Consider the following 17,951-nt stretch of genomic DNA (forward strand, 5'->3'; position numbering starts at 1 on the left):
TGAAGGATATTCTTTTGGTCTTGATCTGTAATCTAGTTGTTATGTTCACGTGCGCACACAATGATAAAATAGCCTATTTGTTTTATATCTGTTTGCCCATGATATGAATGATGTCATACTATGTTCATCCTACTTCAAACCATGTCTCTTTATCCTTAGATGTTAACGAATGTGAGGAAATAGACAATACAGTAGGCATGCTACATGGGCATATGTTCCGAAAGTGATTTTATTATGTAGTTGGCACTACAATACATGATAATGTATTACAGTAGTTCACCAAAATAAGTTATGTATAAACGTTTAACCTACTTTGTTTGTTTTTATCTCATTAGTAACTTATCTGGTATACTAATCTACAAGTTCAAACTTTCAGGAAGCTATGGAACAAATGATTGAACAGCCACAACCACCTGAAGGTGACGAGGCTACTACAGGCACAATGTCACCTCTTGCTGCAGTGCGTCAGTATCTCTCCACTAACAGTGCAAAATGCACCTTCCTGCGTAATTCTGGGTTGGTTGTCAAGGTAACCTCGTCCAAATCGCCTACTGAACAAAATCTTCCTGCTAGACAGAGTGATATATCTGTGCTCCAGACACAAGTCCAATCCCTAATGGACGTTGTTTCGGAAACAAAATAGTGGTTGAGAAATGTCGTCAAGATATGAATGGTTTTGAAACCATACTATCAGACATTCGCTTCGTTGTTGAAGAGCAATGGCAGAAAAAGGTGGAGATCGTGCTGCTCCATCAGATTCTACAGCCTGACACATTAGCACTCAGGTCAAATGATCTGTGCTTCTATACATCTGATGGTGCTTTTATCTGGAAGGACTGTAAACTTTATGCCAACAGGCCTTTTGTTGTATGATTGGAATTTATTTTGTTGTGATACAACATTTATCATGCTGCCACAAGCTGCAGTAATTACGATGCTATTTTTGTATAGTGTAGGTTTATCTTAGTAATGTATTCGGCCGAAAGCTTCGTAGGAGACCAACATGCCAACATTCGTCGGGCCCATTCCAATTGGGCTAAAAACGATTACGGGCCGAAATTGGCATGTATCCCACTAAAAATATCTGGGCTTAAATTAGCATAAGCTTTCAAATTTTTCTGGTAGGCCTGTGCCCATAGTGGGCCTTTAACAGGCCTAAACATAATGTGGGCCCTCAGTAAAAATAGGCCGTTTATAGGTGTAAATATCTCGAGCCCATAAAAAACATGGGCCTTTAATAGACCGAAAGTGAGATTGGGCCCTGATTGTGCCAAATAACCCACTGGACTTAGCAGGCCGAAATGGTGGCCCATTTACGATGCGGATATTTGACAGGCCGAAATTTGGACGGGCTGTAAATGCGCCGACCTAATACACGGGCCTTTAACAGGCCGGAACTTCGGTCGGGCTAGATTATCGTCATTTTTATATGGGCCGTTAATGGGCCCGATATGACGTTGGGCCACATATGGCCCATGGTTTACGTCCGGCGTTAACAGGCCAAAAATGACAACAGGCCGAAAGTGGCCCAAATCTATAGTGGGCCTCTAACAGGCTGAATGACAGACATGGCAGAATATGACCCAAATCCTTCACGGTCGTTTATGGGCCGAAAGTTTTGATGGCCTGTAAATGGGCCCAAATGAAGCCGGACCTTTAACAGGCCGGAAATACACCGGGCCGTAATTCGGCCCAATTACTTAGCGGACTGTTAACGGGCCAGAAGTGACCATGGGCCACATTGATGACAAGTTTAGACCAGGCCGTTGACGGGCCGATTTGATAGAGAATGTTGGGCCTTTAGCTGGGCCGGCCCATTATGGTCTGCAGAATCTTGTGGGCGTTTAGCTGGGCCGGCCCATGTGGTCCGCAAAATTTTGTGGGCCTTTAGCTGGGCCGACCCATTTTGGTCCGCTAAATTTTGTGGGCCCTTAGCTGGGCCGACCCATTATGGTCCGCTAAATCTTATGGGCCTTCGGTTGGGCCGGCCCATTTAAACTTTGTGGGCCACTTTTGGGCCGGTCCACGTGTCAACATATCATAGTCCCATCTCGACCGTTGGATGAGTGACACCTGTGCCAATGCGGAGCTGACACGTGGATCCGTCAGCCAATGAGAATTTTACACGTGGAAAATCGGCATTGGTCGTGACTGTTAACGGGTTATCGGATCCAAAATCCAACCCGATAGCTTAACGGCGTTCCGTTACGGTGGATGCCACGTGTCGGTCACCCTTGACGAAAGCACTTCTATGACGCGCGATTTATCGTCATGGAAGTGGACACTTCCGTGATGATAATTTTGGTAATGTCATGGAACACTTCTACGACAACATAGGTATGACTATCTTGATTCTGTCATAAATTTGTCATGGATGTACATGCATGACAAAAAACGCGACCTACTGTGACAAACACGTATCATCACGGAAGTGTACTTTTTTTGTAGTGCAAGCATCCGCAACTACTAAAGATCATTAAGGTAAAACCCAACCATAGCATTAAAGCATCATAGGACAGCACCAATAATAAAACATGCAACTCAAACCAATCGTAGCAATTCATCAATCACCGATAGGACAACAAAAATCTACTCAGACATCATAGGATGGCAACACATCATTGGATAATAATATGAAGCATAAAGCACCATGTTCAAGTAGAGGGTACAGCGGGTTGCGGAGAGTGGACCGCTGAATATAGATGGGGGAAGGTGATGGAGATGTTGGTGAAGATGATGGAGGTGTTGGTGAAGATCACGGTGATGATGATGGCCGCCGGCAGTGTTCTGGCGCCACCGGAAGCAAGGGGGAGAGAGCCCCCCTTCTTCTTCTTCTTCCTTGACCTTCTCCCTAGATTGGAGAAGGGTTTCCCCTCTGGTCCTTGGCTCCCATGGTGTGGAAGGGGCGAGAGCCCCTCCGAGAATGGATCTGTCTCTCTGTTTCTACGTTCCCGGATTCTGCCCTGGCACCGTTTCTTTTATATCTGGAGATCCGTAACTCCGATTGGATTGAAACCTTCGCCCAGATATTTTTCCAAAAATTAGCTTTCTTGTGGCCAAAGTAGAGCATCAACCGCCTTACGAGGGCCCCACGAGGGTCAGGGGTGCACCCACTTAAAGTGGTGGCGTGGGCCACCCTCGTGGCCACCTCGAGCACCGTCTCGCGTTGATTCTTCCTCCTAAAAATCACAAATATTCCAAAATAATTCTCCGTCCATTTTTATCCCGTTTGGACTCTGTTTGATATGGGGTTTCTGCGAAACATCAAACATGCAACAAACAGGAACTGGCACTGGGCACTGGATCAATATGTTAGTCCCAGAAAATAGTATAAAAAGTTGCCAAAAGTATATGAAAGTTGAATAATATTGGCATGGAACAATCAAAAATTATAGATACGACGGAGATGTATCAGCATCCCCAAGCTTAATTCCTGCTCGTCCTCGAGTAGGTAAATGATAAAAAAGACAATTTTTGATGTGGAATGCTACCTAGCATAATCTTGATCATATGTCTAATCATGGCATGAATATTAAGACACGAGTGATTCAAAGCAATAGTCTATCATTTGACATAAAGACAATAATACTTCGAGCGTACTAATAAAGCAATCATGTCTTTTCAAAACAACATGGCCAAAGAAAGTTATCCCTACAAAATCATATAGTCTGGCTGTTGCTATATCTTCATCACACAAAGTATTTAATCATGCACAACCCTGATGACAAGCCAAGCAATTGTTTCATACTTTAGTAATCTCAAACTTTTTCAACTTTCACGCAATACATGAGTGTGAGCCATGGACATAGCACTATATGTGGAATAGAATGGTGGTTGTGGAGAAGACAAAAAGGAGAAGATAGTCTCACATCAACTAGGCATATCAACGGGCTATGGATATGCCCATTAATAGATATCAATGTGAGTGAGTAGGGATTGCCATGCAACGGATGCACTAGAGCTATAAATGTATGAAAGCTCCACAAAAGAAACTAAATGGGTGTGCATCCAATTTGCTTGCTCACGAAGACCTAGGGCATTTTGAGGAAGCCCATCATTGGAATATACAAGCCAAGTTCTTAATGAAAATTCCCACTAGTATATGGAAGTGTTAACATAGGAGACTCTCTCTATGAACAACATGGTGCTACTAAAGCACAAGTGTGGTAAAAGGATAGTAGCATTGCCCCTTCTCTCTTTTTCTCTCATTTTTTATTTTCTCTTTTTTTGGGCTTCTTTGGCCCCCTTTTTTTATTTGGCTTCTTTGGCCTTTTTTTCATTAAGTCCGGAGTCTCATCCCTACTTGTGGTCGAATCATAGTCTCCATCATCCTTTCCGCACAGGGGCAATGCTCTAATAATGATGATCATCACACTTTTATTTACTTACAACTCAATATTACAACTCGATATCTAGAACAAAGATATGACTATATGAATGCCTCCGGCGGTGTCCCGGGATGTGCAATGATCTAGCGTAGCAATGACATAAAAAAACGGACAAGCCATGGAAACATCATGCTAGCTATCTTACGATCATGCAAAGCAATATGACAATGAATGCTCAAGTCATGTATATGATGATGATGGAAGTTGCATGGCAATATATCTTGGAATGGCTATGGAAATGCCATGATAGGTAGGTATGGTGGCTGTTTTGAGGAAGGTATATGGTGGGTGTATGGTACCGACGAAAGTTGCGCGGCACAATAGAGGCTAGCAATGGTGGAAGGGTGAGAGTGCGTATAATCCAGGGACTCAACATTAGTCATAAAGAACTCATATACTTATTGCAAAAATCTACAAGTCATTGAAACAAAGTAATACTCGCATGCTCCTCGGAGGATAGATTGGTAGGAAAATACCATCGCTCGTCCCGGACCGCCACTCATAGGGAAGACAATTAATAAATAAAATTGTGCTCCAACTTCATCACAAAGTGGTTCACCATACGTGCATGCTTCAGGAATCACAAACCTCAACACAAGTATTTCTACTAATGCACAATCACCCACTAGCATGACTCTAATATCACCACCTTTATATCGCAAAACTATTGCAAGGAATCAAACATTCATATTCAGCGATCTACAAGTTTATGTAGGATTTTATGACTAACCATGTGAATGACCAATTCCTGTCATCTCTCTAAATAGATATAAGTGAAGCAAGAGAGTTTAATTCTTTCTACAAAAGATATGCCCACGCTCTAACAAATATAAATGAAGCAAAAGAGCATTCTACAAATGGCGGTTTTCTATGTGAAGAGAAACAGGTAATCCAGACTTCAAATGATATAAGTGAAGCACATGAAGCATTCTATAAAGCCATAGTCAAAAGATTTAAGTGAAGTGAAATGAGAATTCTATAAATCAACCAAGGAATATCTCATACCAGCATGGTGCATAAAAGAAAAATGAGAACTAAATGCAAAAGACGCTCCAAGACTTGCACATATCGCATGAACGAAACGAATACGAAAACATACCAATACTTGTTGAAGAAAGAGGGGATGCCTTCCGGGGCATCCCCAAGCTTAGACGCTTGAGTCTCCTTGAATATTTACTTGGGGTGCCTTGTTCATCCCCAAGCTTGAGCTCTTGCCTCTCTTCCTTTTCCTCACATCGAGACCTCCTTGATCAAACACTTCATCCACATAAAACTTCAACAGAAAACTCGGTAAGATCCGTTAGTATAATAAAGCAAATCACTACTCTGAGTACTGCTGCAAACCAATTCATATTTTGTTTTTGCATTGTGTCTACTGTAATATAACTTTTTCATGGCTTAATCCACTGATAGAAATTGATAGTTTCATCAAAACAAGTAAACTATGCATCAAAAACAGAATCTGTCAAAAGCAGAACAGTCTGTAGCAATATGAATATTCACCATACTTCTGTTACCCCAAAAATTATACCAAAATTAGTAAAAACAAATAATTTGTATAGCAAGACAGTGCAAAAAGTTTCAGAACCGTTTGCCGTTCCAGCAAAAAATGTAAAATCGCGCACTACAGCCAAAGTTTCTGTCCTGCACCGTACAAACCAACAAGCATTGTAAACATCCTAAAGGCAAACCTTAGAACATTATTTTCATAATACAATGGAATTGTACAAGGGGATAATTATTTTTGATGAAAAGTTTCTGTAATTAAGATTCACAAAGTTTCCGTGAGCATGAACAAAATTCAAGGAGCTCCCCCACTTCAACAATGCTTGTCTCTCTCACTTTCACTTTCCTTTTTGAAAAGTTTTGGGTTCCCCTCTTTATTTTTTTGTTTCTAAACTTTACGAAAGCACTCAACAGAAATAAATGACTCTCTAAAACTTCCGGGTTGTCTCCCTGGCAGCGCTTCCTTTAAAGCCATTAAGCTAGGCATATAGTGCTCGAGTAATGGATCCACCCGGATCCCAAGGTATATCAAAGCCAATTTTAATTAACAATGATTTGTGATTTAGTAGTGAGCACAAAGTAACATATATCAAGCAATGACGAAGTCTACCTCTCTTCCTATGCATCGGCATGTCATAAAAGAAAAATTCATGCACACCAAGTAAAGGCTAGTGCATACTATAAACAGTTTCTTGCAATTTTATCATATTGGAAACATAGAGAGGTGGAGATATAGTTTCTCTCTCATAATAATTGCAAGTAGGAGCAGCAAGCACATGCATATTATATCTATCAAAATTATCATGTGTAGTAGTAAAAAGCAACCCATCAATATAATCCTTACTAAGCACAAACTTCTCCGATATAGTGTAGTCGAGAGAATTCAAAAAGATAATAGAACTATCATGCGTGGGTGCAATAGCAACAATTTCATGTTTAACATAAGGAACTATAGCAAGTTCATCTCCATAAGCATAATTCATATTGGCATCTTGGCCACAAGCATAGCAAGCATCATCAAAAAGGGATCTTTCAAACGAATTAAAGGGATCATAGCAATCATCCTTTGGTAAGAACAAAGGGATATTAATAATGTATGAGTTGAAGAGTTACTCTCATTAGAAGGTGGGCACGGGTAGCTAATCCGCTCTTCCTCCTTTTGTTCTTCGCTCTCCTCATCATCTTTTTCATCCAATGAGCTCACAGTTTCATCAATTTCTTCTTCTATAGACTCCTACAAAATATTATTCTCTTCTTGGACAACGGAGACTTTCTCAATAAATGCATCAATTTTGGAATTGTATTCATAATTTTCATAGCAATATCTAAGTATAGCAAAATTTTCAGGTCTATAAACTGAATCATCAAAATCATCAAACTCTTTAAACATAGATTCAATCTCATAAGCACCCATAAAGGCAACGAATTCTTCTATTTGTTCCACATCATAGTAATCATAGATACCATTAGCATAAGAAGCCAAGGTTTTTATTATCATTGAATTTGCATGAAAAGGGAAGGTGTGGAGACTTCATCCTAGAGCAATAAGTATAATCATATCTCAAGCATAGTTGACGGGCATACCAATACAACATATGAATTTGATCCCATAATAGTTTCCCTTTATGTGTCAAGCGATAATCCCTAAAGTATTCACATTGATCCAACGTGTCTCCCATAACATAGTTGAATGAGGTTTCCTCAGGATTATCAAAGTAGTACATAATTTCTTGCACATAACGAGCATCGAGGGTTTTAGGAGGTTCCCCATCTCCATGAGTAGCAAGTCACCTATTTTTTTTGGTATTTCGTGTTCCATATCCATAACTAAAGATAGAGAACAACTAAGAACAGCAAGTAAAAATTACTTAGTGATAAAGCAAACAAGCACACACAAGAATATTCACCCCATGCTATGATTCCCCGGCAACGGCGCCAGAAAAAGGTCTTGATAACCCACAAGTATAGGGGATAATAGTAGCCTCTTTCGATAAGTAAGAGTGTCAAACCCAACGAGGAGCTAAAGGTTGAACAAATATTCTCTCAAGTCCTATCTTCCACTGATACGACTCTACGCACGCTTAGTGTTTGCTTTACCGAGAACAAGTATGAAACTAGAAGTACTTTGTAGGTGTGCTAGGATAGGTTTGCAAGATAATAAAGAACACGTAAATATAAACTAGGGGCTGTTTAGATAAAGAAGCAATAAAGTAAATATAGCGAGTGTGGAAAAGTGGTGGTAGGAGTTGTGAAATTGTTTCTAAGCAATTGACTACGTTACTAGACCGGTAATCACTATTGCAATTCTATTTGAGGGAGAGGCATAAGCTAACATACTTTATTTTCTTGGATCATATGCACTTATGATTGGAAATCTAGCAAGCATCCGCAACTACTAAAGATCATTAAGGTAAAACCCAACCATATCATTAAAGCAACAACTCCCCTTTATCCCATACGCAAACAACCTACTTACTCGGGTATGTGCTTCTCTCACTCACGCCACCCACCACAAGCAAATCATGAACATATTGCAAACCCTACAGCAGGGATCCCTCACGCTTGTGCGACGCGGGGAGCACCATAGGACAACACCAATAATAAAACATGCAACTCAAACCAATCATAGCAATTCATCAATCACCGATAGGACAACAAAAATCTACTTAGACATCATAGGATGGAAACACATCATTGGATAATAATATGAAGCATAAAGCACCTTGTTCAAGTAGAGGGTACAACGGGTTGCGAGAGAGTGGACCGCTGAATATAGATGGGGGAAGGTGATGGAGATGTTGGTGAATATGATGGAGGTGTTGGTGAAGATCGCGGTGATGATGATGGCCCCCGGCGGCGTTCCGGCGCCACCGGAAACAAGGGGGAGAGAGCCCCCCCTCTTCTTCTTCTTCTTCTTCTTCTTCTTCTTCCTTGACCTTCTCCATAGATTGGAGAAGGGTTTCCCCTTTGGTCCTTGGCTCCCATGGCGTGGGAGGGGCGAGAGCCCCTCCGATATTGCATCTATCTCTCTGTCTCTCTCTGTTTCTGCGTTCTCGGATTCTGCCCTGGCACCGTTTCTTTTATATCTGGAGATCCATAACTCTGATTGTATTGAAAACTTCGCCCAGATATTTTTCCAAAAAATAGCTTTCTCGCGGCCAAAGTAGAGCATCAACCGCCTTATGAGGGGCCCACGAGGGCAGGTGCACGCCCACTTAAAGTGGTGGCGTGGGCCACCCTCGTTGCCACCTCGGGCATTGTCTCGCGTTGATTCTTCCTCCCAAAAATCACAAATATTCCAAAATAATTATCCGTCCGTTTTTATCCCGTTTGGACTCTATTTGATATGGGGTTTCTGCGAAACATAAAACATGCAACAAACAAGAACTGGCACTGGGCACTGGATCAGTATGTTAGTCCCCAAAAAAAAGTATAAAAAGTTGCCAAAAGTATATGAAAGTTGAATAATATTGGCATGGAACAATAAAAAATTATAGATACGACGGAGACGTATCACACCGCAAAGGTGGCCCGAAGCAGGATAAACCGTTGTGTCTCTCTTTCCCTTTGAGCTTGACGCGCTAGGCTTAGAGGATCGTGAGTAGGCAGGTTGGGTAGGTTGAGATCTCCGCACGCAGCCCAGAGTTCGAACCTATCAAGGGTTTGCCGAACTCAAAATCCAACATTTGGCGCGCCAGGTAGGGATGTGTTTGATCCTCTCTTTGGTCGATCGATCCAGCGCTACTCTGACACTTCCATGGCTAACGCACGTCGGGCTCGCGGTGAGCGCTGAGCCGCAGTTGCCGCCTGTGATGCTCAGATGGCTCCGGCGGGTGACAGCTGTCCTCGTCGTCCTCTGTCACCGGCAGCCAACGCCACCATGGGCCCTGCCAGCCACGAGCAGCAAGCTTCATCGCTGCACCCCTCGGTGCACCACGACGGGCGCACCGCCACTCCATCACTGACTCCGGCCGCTTCGTCCTCCCACGCACGTCGTGGTCCGGCGAATGCACAAGCTGCTCTGCTCATGGCGCGGGAGCTCCTTCGCTACCGCCTTGTCGACGACTTCTACGAGGAGTGGCTCGAGCGCATCACCGAGCTCGTTAGCACCGCCGGAGACTCCACTGCACAGGCCCGCTTGCTGCCTCAGCAGCCGCCTACCGCGGGCGACGTGGCTCACGGGGCACCTCCACCACCTCCAGCCCAGGGCGCCATCGTCGAACCAAGGCGGATGGCACCGCGGCGTGACCCGCCACGCCAGGTGCCTGCGCGCGAAGAGACGAGCTGCCAAGTGGTGCTTCGGCCCCAAGAAGATGCACGTGCGCTTCCAGAACCCCCACGTCAAGACCGTGTGCCGCCTGTGATGGTGGCGGCGCACGAGCACGAAGACCAAGATCCACCTCCTCGACGGGCTCCCGTGACCACAGCAGGGTGCCATGCGTTCACCCCGGAGCTTCGCAACGTCATCTGGCTGGGCAAGTTCAAGCCTGATCTGCCCCCATGCTATGACGGCACCGCCGACCCGGCCGAGTTCCTGCCGCTCTACGAGCTGAGCATCGAGGCGGCCAGCGACGACGAGGAGATCATGGCGAACTGGTTCCCCATGGCCCTCAAGGATGGGGCGCGCTCCTGGCTCCTGAATCTCCCCGTGGGATCTGTCTCCTCCTGGGATGAGATGCACGACCGCTTGATGACCCACAAGTGTAGGGGATCAATCATAGTCCTTTCGATAAGTAAGAGTGTCGAACCCAACGAGGAGCAGAAGGAAATGATAAGTGGTTTTCGGTAAGGTTTTCTCTGCAAGCACTTAAACTGTAGGTGATAGATAGTTTTGTGATAAGATTAATGGTAACGAGTAACAAGTAAATAAAGTAAATAAAGTGCAGCAAGGTGGCCCAATCCTTTATGTAGCAAAGGATAAGCCTGGACAATTTCTAATAATGAGAAAGGAGCTCCCGAGGACACATGGGAATTAGTGTCAAGCTAGTTTTCATCACATTCATATGATTCGGGTTCGGTACTTTGATAATTTGGTATGTGGGTGGACCGGTGCTTGGGTACTGCCCTTACTTGGACAAGTATCCCACTTATGATTAACCCCTATTGCAAGCATCCGCAACTACAAAAGAAGTATTAAGGTAAACCTAACCGCAACATTAAACATATGGATCCAAATCAACCCCTAACGAAGCAACGCATAAACTAGGGTTTAAGCTTCTGTCACTCTAGCAACCCATCATCTACTTATTACTTCCCTATGCCTTCCTCTAGGCCCAAATAATGGTGAAGTGTCATGTAGTCGACGTTCACGTAACACCACTAGAGGAAAAGACAACATACATCTCATCAAAATATCGAACGAATACCAAATTCACATGACTACTAATAGCAAGACTTCACCCATGTCCTCAGGAACAAACGTAACTACTCACAAAGCATATTCATGTTCATAATCAGAGGGGTAATAATATGCATAAAGGATCTGAACATATGATCTTCCACCAAGTAAACCAATTAGCATCAACTACAAGGAGTAATCAACACTACTAGCAACCCACAGGTACCAATTTGTGGTTTTGATACAAGATTGGATACAAGAGATGAACTAGGGTTTTGAGAGGAGATGGTGCTGGTGAAGATGTTGATGGAAATTGACCCCCTCCCGATGAGAGGATCGTTGATGATGACGTTGGTGATGATTTCCCCCTCTCGGAGGGAAGTGTCCCCGGCAGAACAGCTCCGCCAGAGCCCTAGATTGGTTACGCCAAGGTTCCGCCTCGTGGCAGCGGAGTTTCGTCCCGTAAGCTTGCCCACGATTTTTCCAGGGTAAAAGCTCTAATATAGCAGAAGATGGACACCAGGGCCCACCAGGGGGTCCAGGAGACAGGGGGCGCACCCAGTAGGGGGGGCGCGCCCCCCACTCTCCTGGATGAGGTGTGGTCCCCCTGGTGTATTTCTTTTGCCCAAAAATTCTTATTAATTCCAAAAGGATGTTTCGTGGAGTTTCAGGACTTTTGGAGCTGTGCAGAATAGGTTTCCAATGTTTGCTCCTTTTCGAGCCAGACAGCTGCCGGCATTCCCCCTCTTCATGGTAAACCTTGTAAAATAAGAGAGAATAACCATAAGTATTGAGATATAATGTGTAATAACAGCCCATAATGGAATAAATATTGATATAAAAGCATGATGCAGAATGGACGTATCAACTCCCCCAAGCATAGACCTCGCTTGTCCTCAAGCGAAAGCCGAAATCGAAAAATATGTCCACATGTTTAGAGATAGAGGTGTCGATAAAAATAAAATACGGACATGAGGGCATCATGATCATTCTTATAACAGCAACATATAAAGATTTTATCATATGATTTCTTATGCTTAAGTAACAATCAATTCACAATGTCAAGTATGGTTCAAAAACTTCATTGGGAACTAACAAACTATAATCTCAGTCATTGAAGCAATTGCAATTTATCATAACATCAGAAAGAGTCAACAATAGAGCTTTGTAGCAAGCTCACATACTCAACTATCTTTTTGTCTCCTATAATTGCTAACACTCACGCAATACTTGTGGTTATGGAATTTCAGCCAGACACTGAGAAAGACAGGGGCTTATTGTGTTGCCTCCCAACATATTCACCTTTAGGTGATGTCAACAATAATAGCCCATGCTAACTTACATCCAATTGGATATATATATCACGATCTTTCAAACACGAGGAGCTTGCCAAAGGATAAAATGAAAAAGGGAAAGGTGTGGATCACCTTGACTCAAGCAAAAAGTAAAACATAAAGTAAAAGATAGGCCCTTCGCAGAGGGAAGCAGAGGTTGTCATGTGCGTTTAGGGTTGATGCACAAAATCTTAATGCAAAAGAATGTCACTTTATATTGCCCCTTGTGTGTGGACCTTTATTATGCAGTCCATTGCTTTTATTACTTCCACAACAAGATCGTACAAAGCTTATTTTCTCTGCACTAATAAGTCATACATATTCAGATAGCAATTTTTATTGCTTGCAACATGACAACTTACTTGAAGGATCTTACTCAATCCATAGGTAGGTATGGTGGACTCTCATGGCAAAACTGGGTTTAAGGATTTTTGGAAGCACAAGTAGTATCTCTACTTGGTGCAAGGAATTTGGCTAGCATGAGGGGGAAAGGCAAGCACAACATGTTTGGAAGGTCACTGACAATATACTTTAACTGAGATGTCGGAAAACATAAACCATTACGTTGTCTTCCTTATCCAACGTCAACTCTTTTAGCATGTCATACTTAATGAGTGCTCCCAATTATAAAAGGTGTCCAAGATAATATATTTATATGTGAACCCCTCTTTCCTTATCACTTCCTATTAATTGCAACGATGACCAAGGCTAAGTTTATCAACTCTCAACAATTTTTATGCCTCATACTTTCTATGTGTGAAGTCATCACTATCCATAAGATCAATATGAACCCTTTTGTTCTTTCTACTTTCTCAAGATCATAGCAACATAGCAAAGCCCTTGACTCAACACTAATCTTTATTATAGATAGCTCACGGACTCAATTACAAAAAGAGATCACAAAGTAAAACTCAAAACTACTTGATATCAAAACTTTAATCTACTAGATATAGATACTACTAAAAGGATCGAACTAAATAAAAGCGGTAAAGATAGGAGTGTGATGATGATACGACACCGGGGCACCTCCCCCAAGCTTGGCAGTTGCCAAGGGGGGTGCCCATACCCATGTGATTATGTCCTCGGAGGTGGTGAAGTAGGAGTTGTTGATGATGTAGTGTTCCTCAATTTACGCTTGAGTATAATATTTTGCTCCTTTAGGTCCTCAATCTCCTGCTCAAGGCTTAATACTCTTTTGCATAATTCCTGTTTATTTTCCTGCAAGAGACGAAAAGGGGTAAACTCAATCTTTGGCTTCTTTGCTCTATCAGGGAAGCTTGACTTTGTAAACTCCACGTGCATGTCCCCAGGCTGAGGTAATGGAGCTTAGTCTTCGTCTGAACTCGTCTCCTCCTTTACTTTAGGCTCATAGCCTTCCTCTTCTTCAAAGGTCCAGCCATCATGCTCCAAGTCCCCGTAGACCTTAGGGTCTGTGAGGAAATCAGCCACATAACTTTCCCCTTCCGAATCCTGAGACGACATATTGCTCTAAATCTGAAACAAGAACAGCTCGAAATGAAAACAGAGGATATTTGCGTGATACAATGGTCAAAACCTTTGGGAGTATATATAATGAATTTTTATCGACCAAAATACGTAACGTGCAAGAAAACGGAGTCCAGGAGGCACACGAGGTGCCCACGAGACAGGGGGCGCGCCCAGTAGGAGGGGGCGCGCCCTCCACTCTTGTGGGGGCCTCGTGTCCCTTTCGGACTACTTCTTTCTTCCTAAAATTCTTAAATATTCCAAAACTGATAAAACTTGCCATGGGAGTTGTTTTGGAGTCGGTTTACTTACCGTACCACATACCTATTCCTTTTTGGAGTCTGGAACATTCTGGAAATTGTTTTTTTTGAGGAATTGGACAGTGGGAGAGGCTCCCAATGTGTTTGTATTACTCAAAAGCAGGGTACAATGTACATGACGTTTTTACCTGGCGCCTTACCTCCACCTGTGGAGGCTAGGGCTACTACTACTTTATATGGTGGGGGCAATCAAGGGGGTTCTAAGCTAATTACAAGGGAGAGAATAAAGTCTCTCACATCTTCTCTGGTTCTATGTTGGAGCAGGGCAAAGTCATGTTTGAAACGTTGGAGCCATGATAGAATAGTTGGTGGGATGCTTCTGAAATGTTTGTCATTCCTCTCTTTCCAAATGCTCCAAGCCGCTTGAAGGAAAACATCCATGAACATGGGACTGCTCCAATCATGAGCTGCCATGCTGATCCACCGAAGCCTTGAACCAGTTTGCTGCCAAGTTATCCCTAGAATGGACCAACATCGTTGGCTAAAGGGGCACTGGAAGATCATGTGTTCGACAGTCTCTTCAATTTGCTGATCACAAAGAAGGCAGTTGTAATCGTCCCCAATATTGTAGTGTCTCCTCTTTAGCATGTTACGTGTGTTTAAGCGGTCAGAGAGAAGAAGCCACCCAAAGACCTTAATTTTGAGTGTTGACCTGGCCGCCCAGAGCCACTTGTATGATTGATGTGCATGCACCTCTCGAAAATAGAATTTGTAGTATTTGATGGCCTTAAAATCCACTGAGCCCCAACAGTAAGTCCAGTTATCGTGTGGGGTCGGATCAGTAGCGTTGCCAACATGCCTCACCTCTTGCTGAAGATCACGGATTTCTTGCATTGCTTGGACTGATAGTGGGAGGTGAAACATTTCATGCAGAGATGTGGATCCTAGGAAATCCTTAACCGAAATATCTTCATTTTTTTGCAAAGGAGAAGGCGCGCTGGTACTTTTCATCGAGAGTGGCGTCGAGCCACATGTCTTTCCACATGAGCACTGTAGCTCCATCATGCACAATGGCTTTAGAAATCCCTCTGTAAATCGGGGTGAGCTTGAGAACATCTCTCCACCAGAATGATCCGCATGGTTCCATGGCATGGGGGATTTTGTTTGTATAGTATGTGGACCACACAAGCTCCACCCAAGGTACATCGTGCTTGTTGTAGAATTTATGCAGATATTTGAGAAGGAGGGCATCGCTTTGTACGCGTAGGTTGATTATACCAAGGCCTCCACACTGTTTTGGTCTACACACCATACTCCAGGCCGCAAGGGAATTGCATTTGTCCCCATGTTCTGTCTTCTTTGTCCATAGACACTTCCTTCGCAGTTTATCAAGCAGTTCAATTATCTTTGGTGGCAGTCTGAGAGTGCACAAAGCAAAGATGACTAGTGAAGTGATCATGGTATTGAGTAGAGATAGCCTGGCTCCATACGACATCAAGGCCAGAGTGCTTGACATCCGACGTTCCATTGTACAAACAAGCGGCATTAAATCTTGAACTGAGGGCTTGGTTGTCCCGAGAGGTAACCCTAGGTAAGTGAAGGGCATGGAACCAACATTACATCCAAAGATATTGGAGAGCTCATTGTAGCAGGCAGCCTCATAGTTAATTGGGATCAGTGTGGACTTGTGGAAGTTTATCTTGAGCCCAGTGGAGTCAGCGTAGTCAGTGAAAATGTTTTTGATTGTGAGGGCTTGGACCGGGCATGCAGGAAGAAGAATGAGCGTGTCGTCCGCGTATTGTATCACAGGGTAGTCGTGTTGGTTCTCTCTGGGGAATGGTAGCTGGATTCGGCCATGTCTGAAAGCGTCATTGATTGCGGCCTGTAAGAGGTCAGCCGCCAATACAAAAATCAATGGAGAGAATGGGTCACCCTGTCGAACACCACATTTACAGTTGAATTGACGACCCGGGACCCCATTTAGAAGCACCGCTGACTTGCCAGAGGAGAAAATGCATTTTACCCAATTGAGCCATCTGTCATCAAATCCCATATGCTGCATAATCATAAGCATAGCATCATGTTCGATCGTATCAAAGGCCTTTGCGAAATCCAGTTTTAGGAGGATGATCTTTTCCTTGGAGGCTTGACACTGATGGATATATTCAAACGCCCAGGCGAGACAGTCCTGTAGTGATCGGCCTTTTAGGAATCCATATTGGTTTCGATGAACGATTTTAAGAATGAGCTTTTGTAGTCGGTTGGCAAGAAGTTTTGTGAGAATCTTAAGACAACAATTCAACAAAGTGATGGGTCTAAAATCAGAGACATTCTCTGGGGAGCGAACCTTAGGAATGAGTGTAATAAACCCCTCATTGATGCTTTCAAGATTTAGGGTCCCCTCATAGAACTGGTTGCATAGATCATAGAAGTCGTTCTTAATAATATGCCAGCATTTTTTGATAAAGATACCAGAGAAACCATCTGGTCCTGGAGCTCGGTCGGTCGGCATTTCGTTAACGATCACATCTATCTCCTGCTTGGTGAAGGGGACAGTAAGTGTCTCCAATCCCTCAACTTTTTTGATGATATCAGGGAGGTTGAATTTCATTTGGAATTCGCCTGATTTCCCCAACCGCTCTTTAAATGTATGATAAATGATTGCCTCTTTACCCGCGTGGTCATCTACGACCGATCCATCCGAGAGTTTGAGTGTTGGTATTGTGTTTCGTCTGTATCTCTCCGATGCCAGAGCTTTCAGAAATTTAGGGTCTTCGTCTCCAAATTTGATCCAACGGATAGTGCATCTTTTTTGCCAGTATTGTCGTTGATAGCCCAACAACCGAAGGAGGTGCCTTTTCAGGATTGTCCTGAAGTTCTGCTCTGGTGTGGAGAGGGCTCTAATGTTTTCAATAGCATCAAGATTGGCTAATGCAAGATTAGAATTGTCGATCGCCACTGTTAGTTTAGAGAATCTTTTACTCCACCGCTTCAACTCATATCTGAGTGCTTTGAATTTTCTGGCTAGCAAAGTGGCTGCATTGGAGGTATGCTTGAAGGTTCTTGACCAGACCGATTGGACTAACTCAAAGAAACCAGGATGTTCAGTCCAATAAGATTCAAACCTAAAAATTTTACTGCGTGGAATGGATGTTTCAATTTTCACCACACACGGGATATGATCAGAAACTGGTTTTCCCAAGGGCACCACTAGTGTGTTGGGGTATGAAGATGTCCAATTGTTGGAAGTGAGGAACCAGTCTAACTGTTCAAGCAGTGGATCAATATGCATATTGCTCCATGTGTAGGCCCTGCCCTTGATTGGCAGTTCAATTAACTGATTCGATCGAATGATGTCGTTGAAAGTGATCATGTCATTTGGATTACCTCCAGGCTTGTTCCTGTTGTCGGGGCCACGTATGTAATTAAAGTCTCCCAATAAAAGCCAATCATCATTAGATGGAATATTAAGATGTCGGAGCCAATTTGTATAAGTCACTCTAGAATCCCCTTGGCATGGGCCATAAATATTTACCAACGTCCATTCCTGGGAAGACTGTGTGGAACGAAACTTAATGGCCAACGCAAAATCTTCTTCCATTATCACAGAGCCAGTAAAGATGGCACTATTCCAGATTGT

The 17,951-nt window shown here is 43.3% G+C and overlaps 1 protein-coding gene across 1 annotated transcript in view; it reads right to left on the reverse strand.

Annotated features, from left to right (window-relative positions):
• The window catches only part of LOC119292583, a 90,064-nt gene extending 73,241 nt beyond the window's left edge, over positions 1 to 16,823 (reverse strand). The window contains exon 1 of the mRNA XM_037571375.1: positions 15,932 to 16,823. Within this exon, the coding sequence (XP_037427272.1) occupies positions 15,932 to 16,823 (892 nt within the window). The remainder of the gene's footprint in view (positions 1 to 15,931) is intronic.
• Positions 16,824 to 17,951: the final 1,128 nt, after the last annotated feature.

This window comes from Triticum dicoccoides, chromosome 4B (assembly GCF_002162155.2).
Source record: "Triticum dicoccoides isolate Atlit2015 ecotype Zavitan chromosome 4B, WEW_v2.0, whole genome shotgun sequence".
NCBI lineage: Eukaryota > Viridiplantae > Streptophyta > Magnoliopsida > Poales > Poaceae > Triticum > Triticum dicoccoides.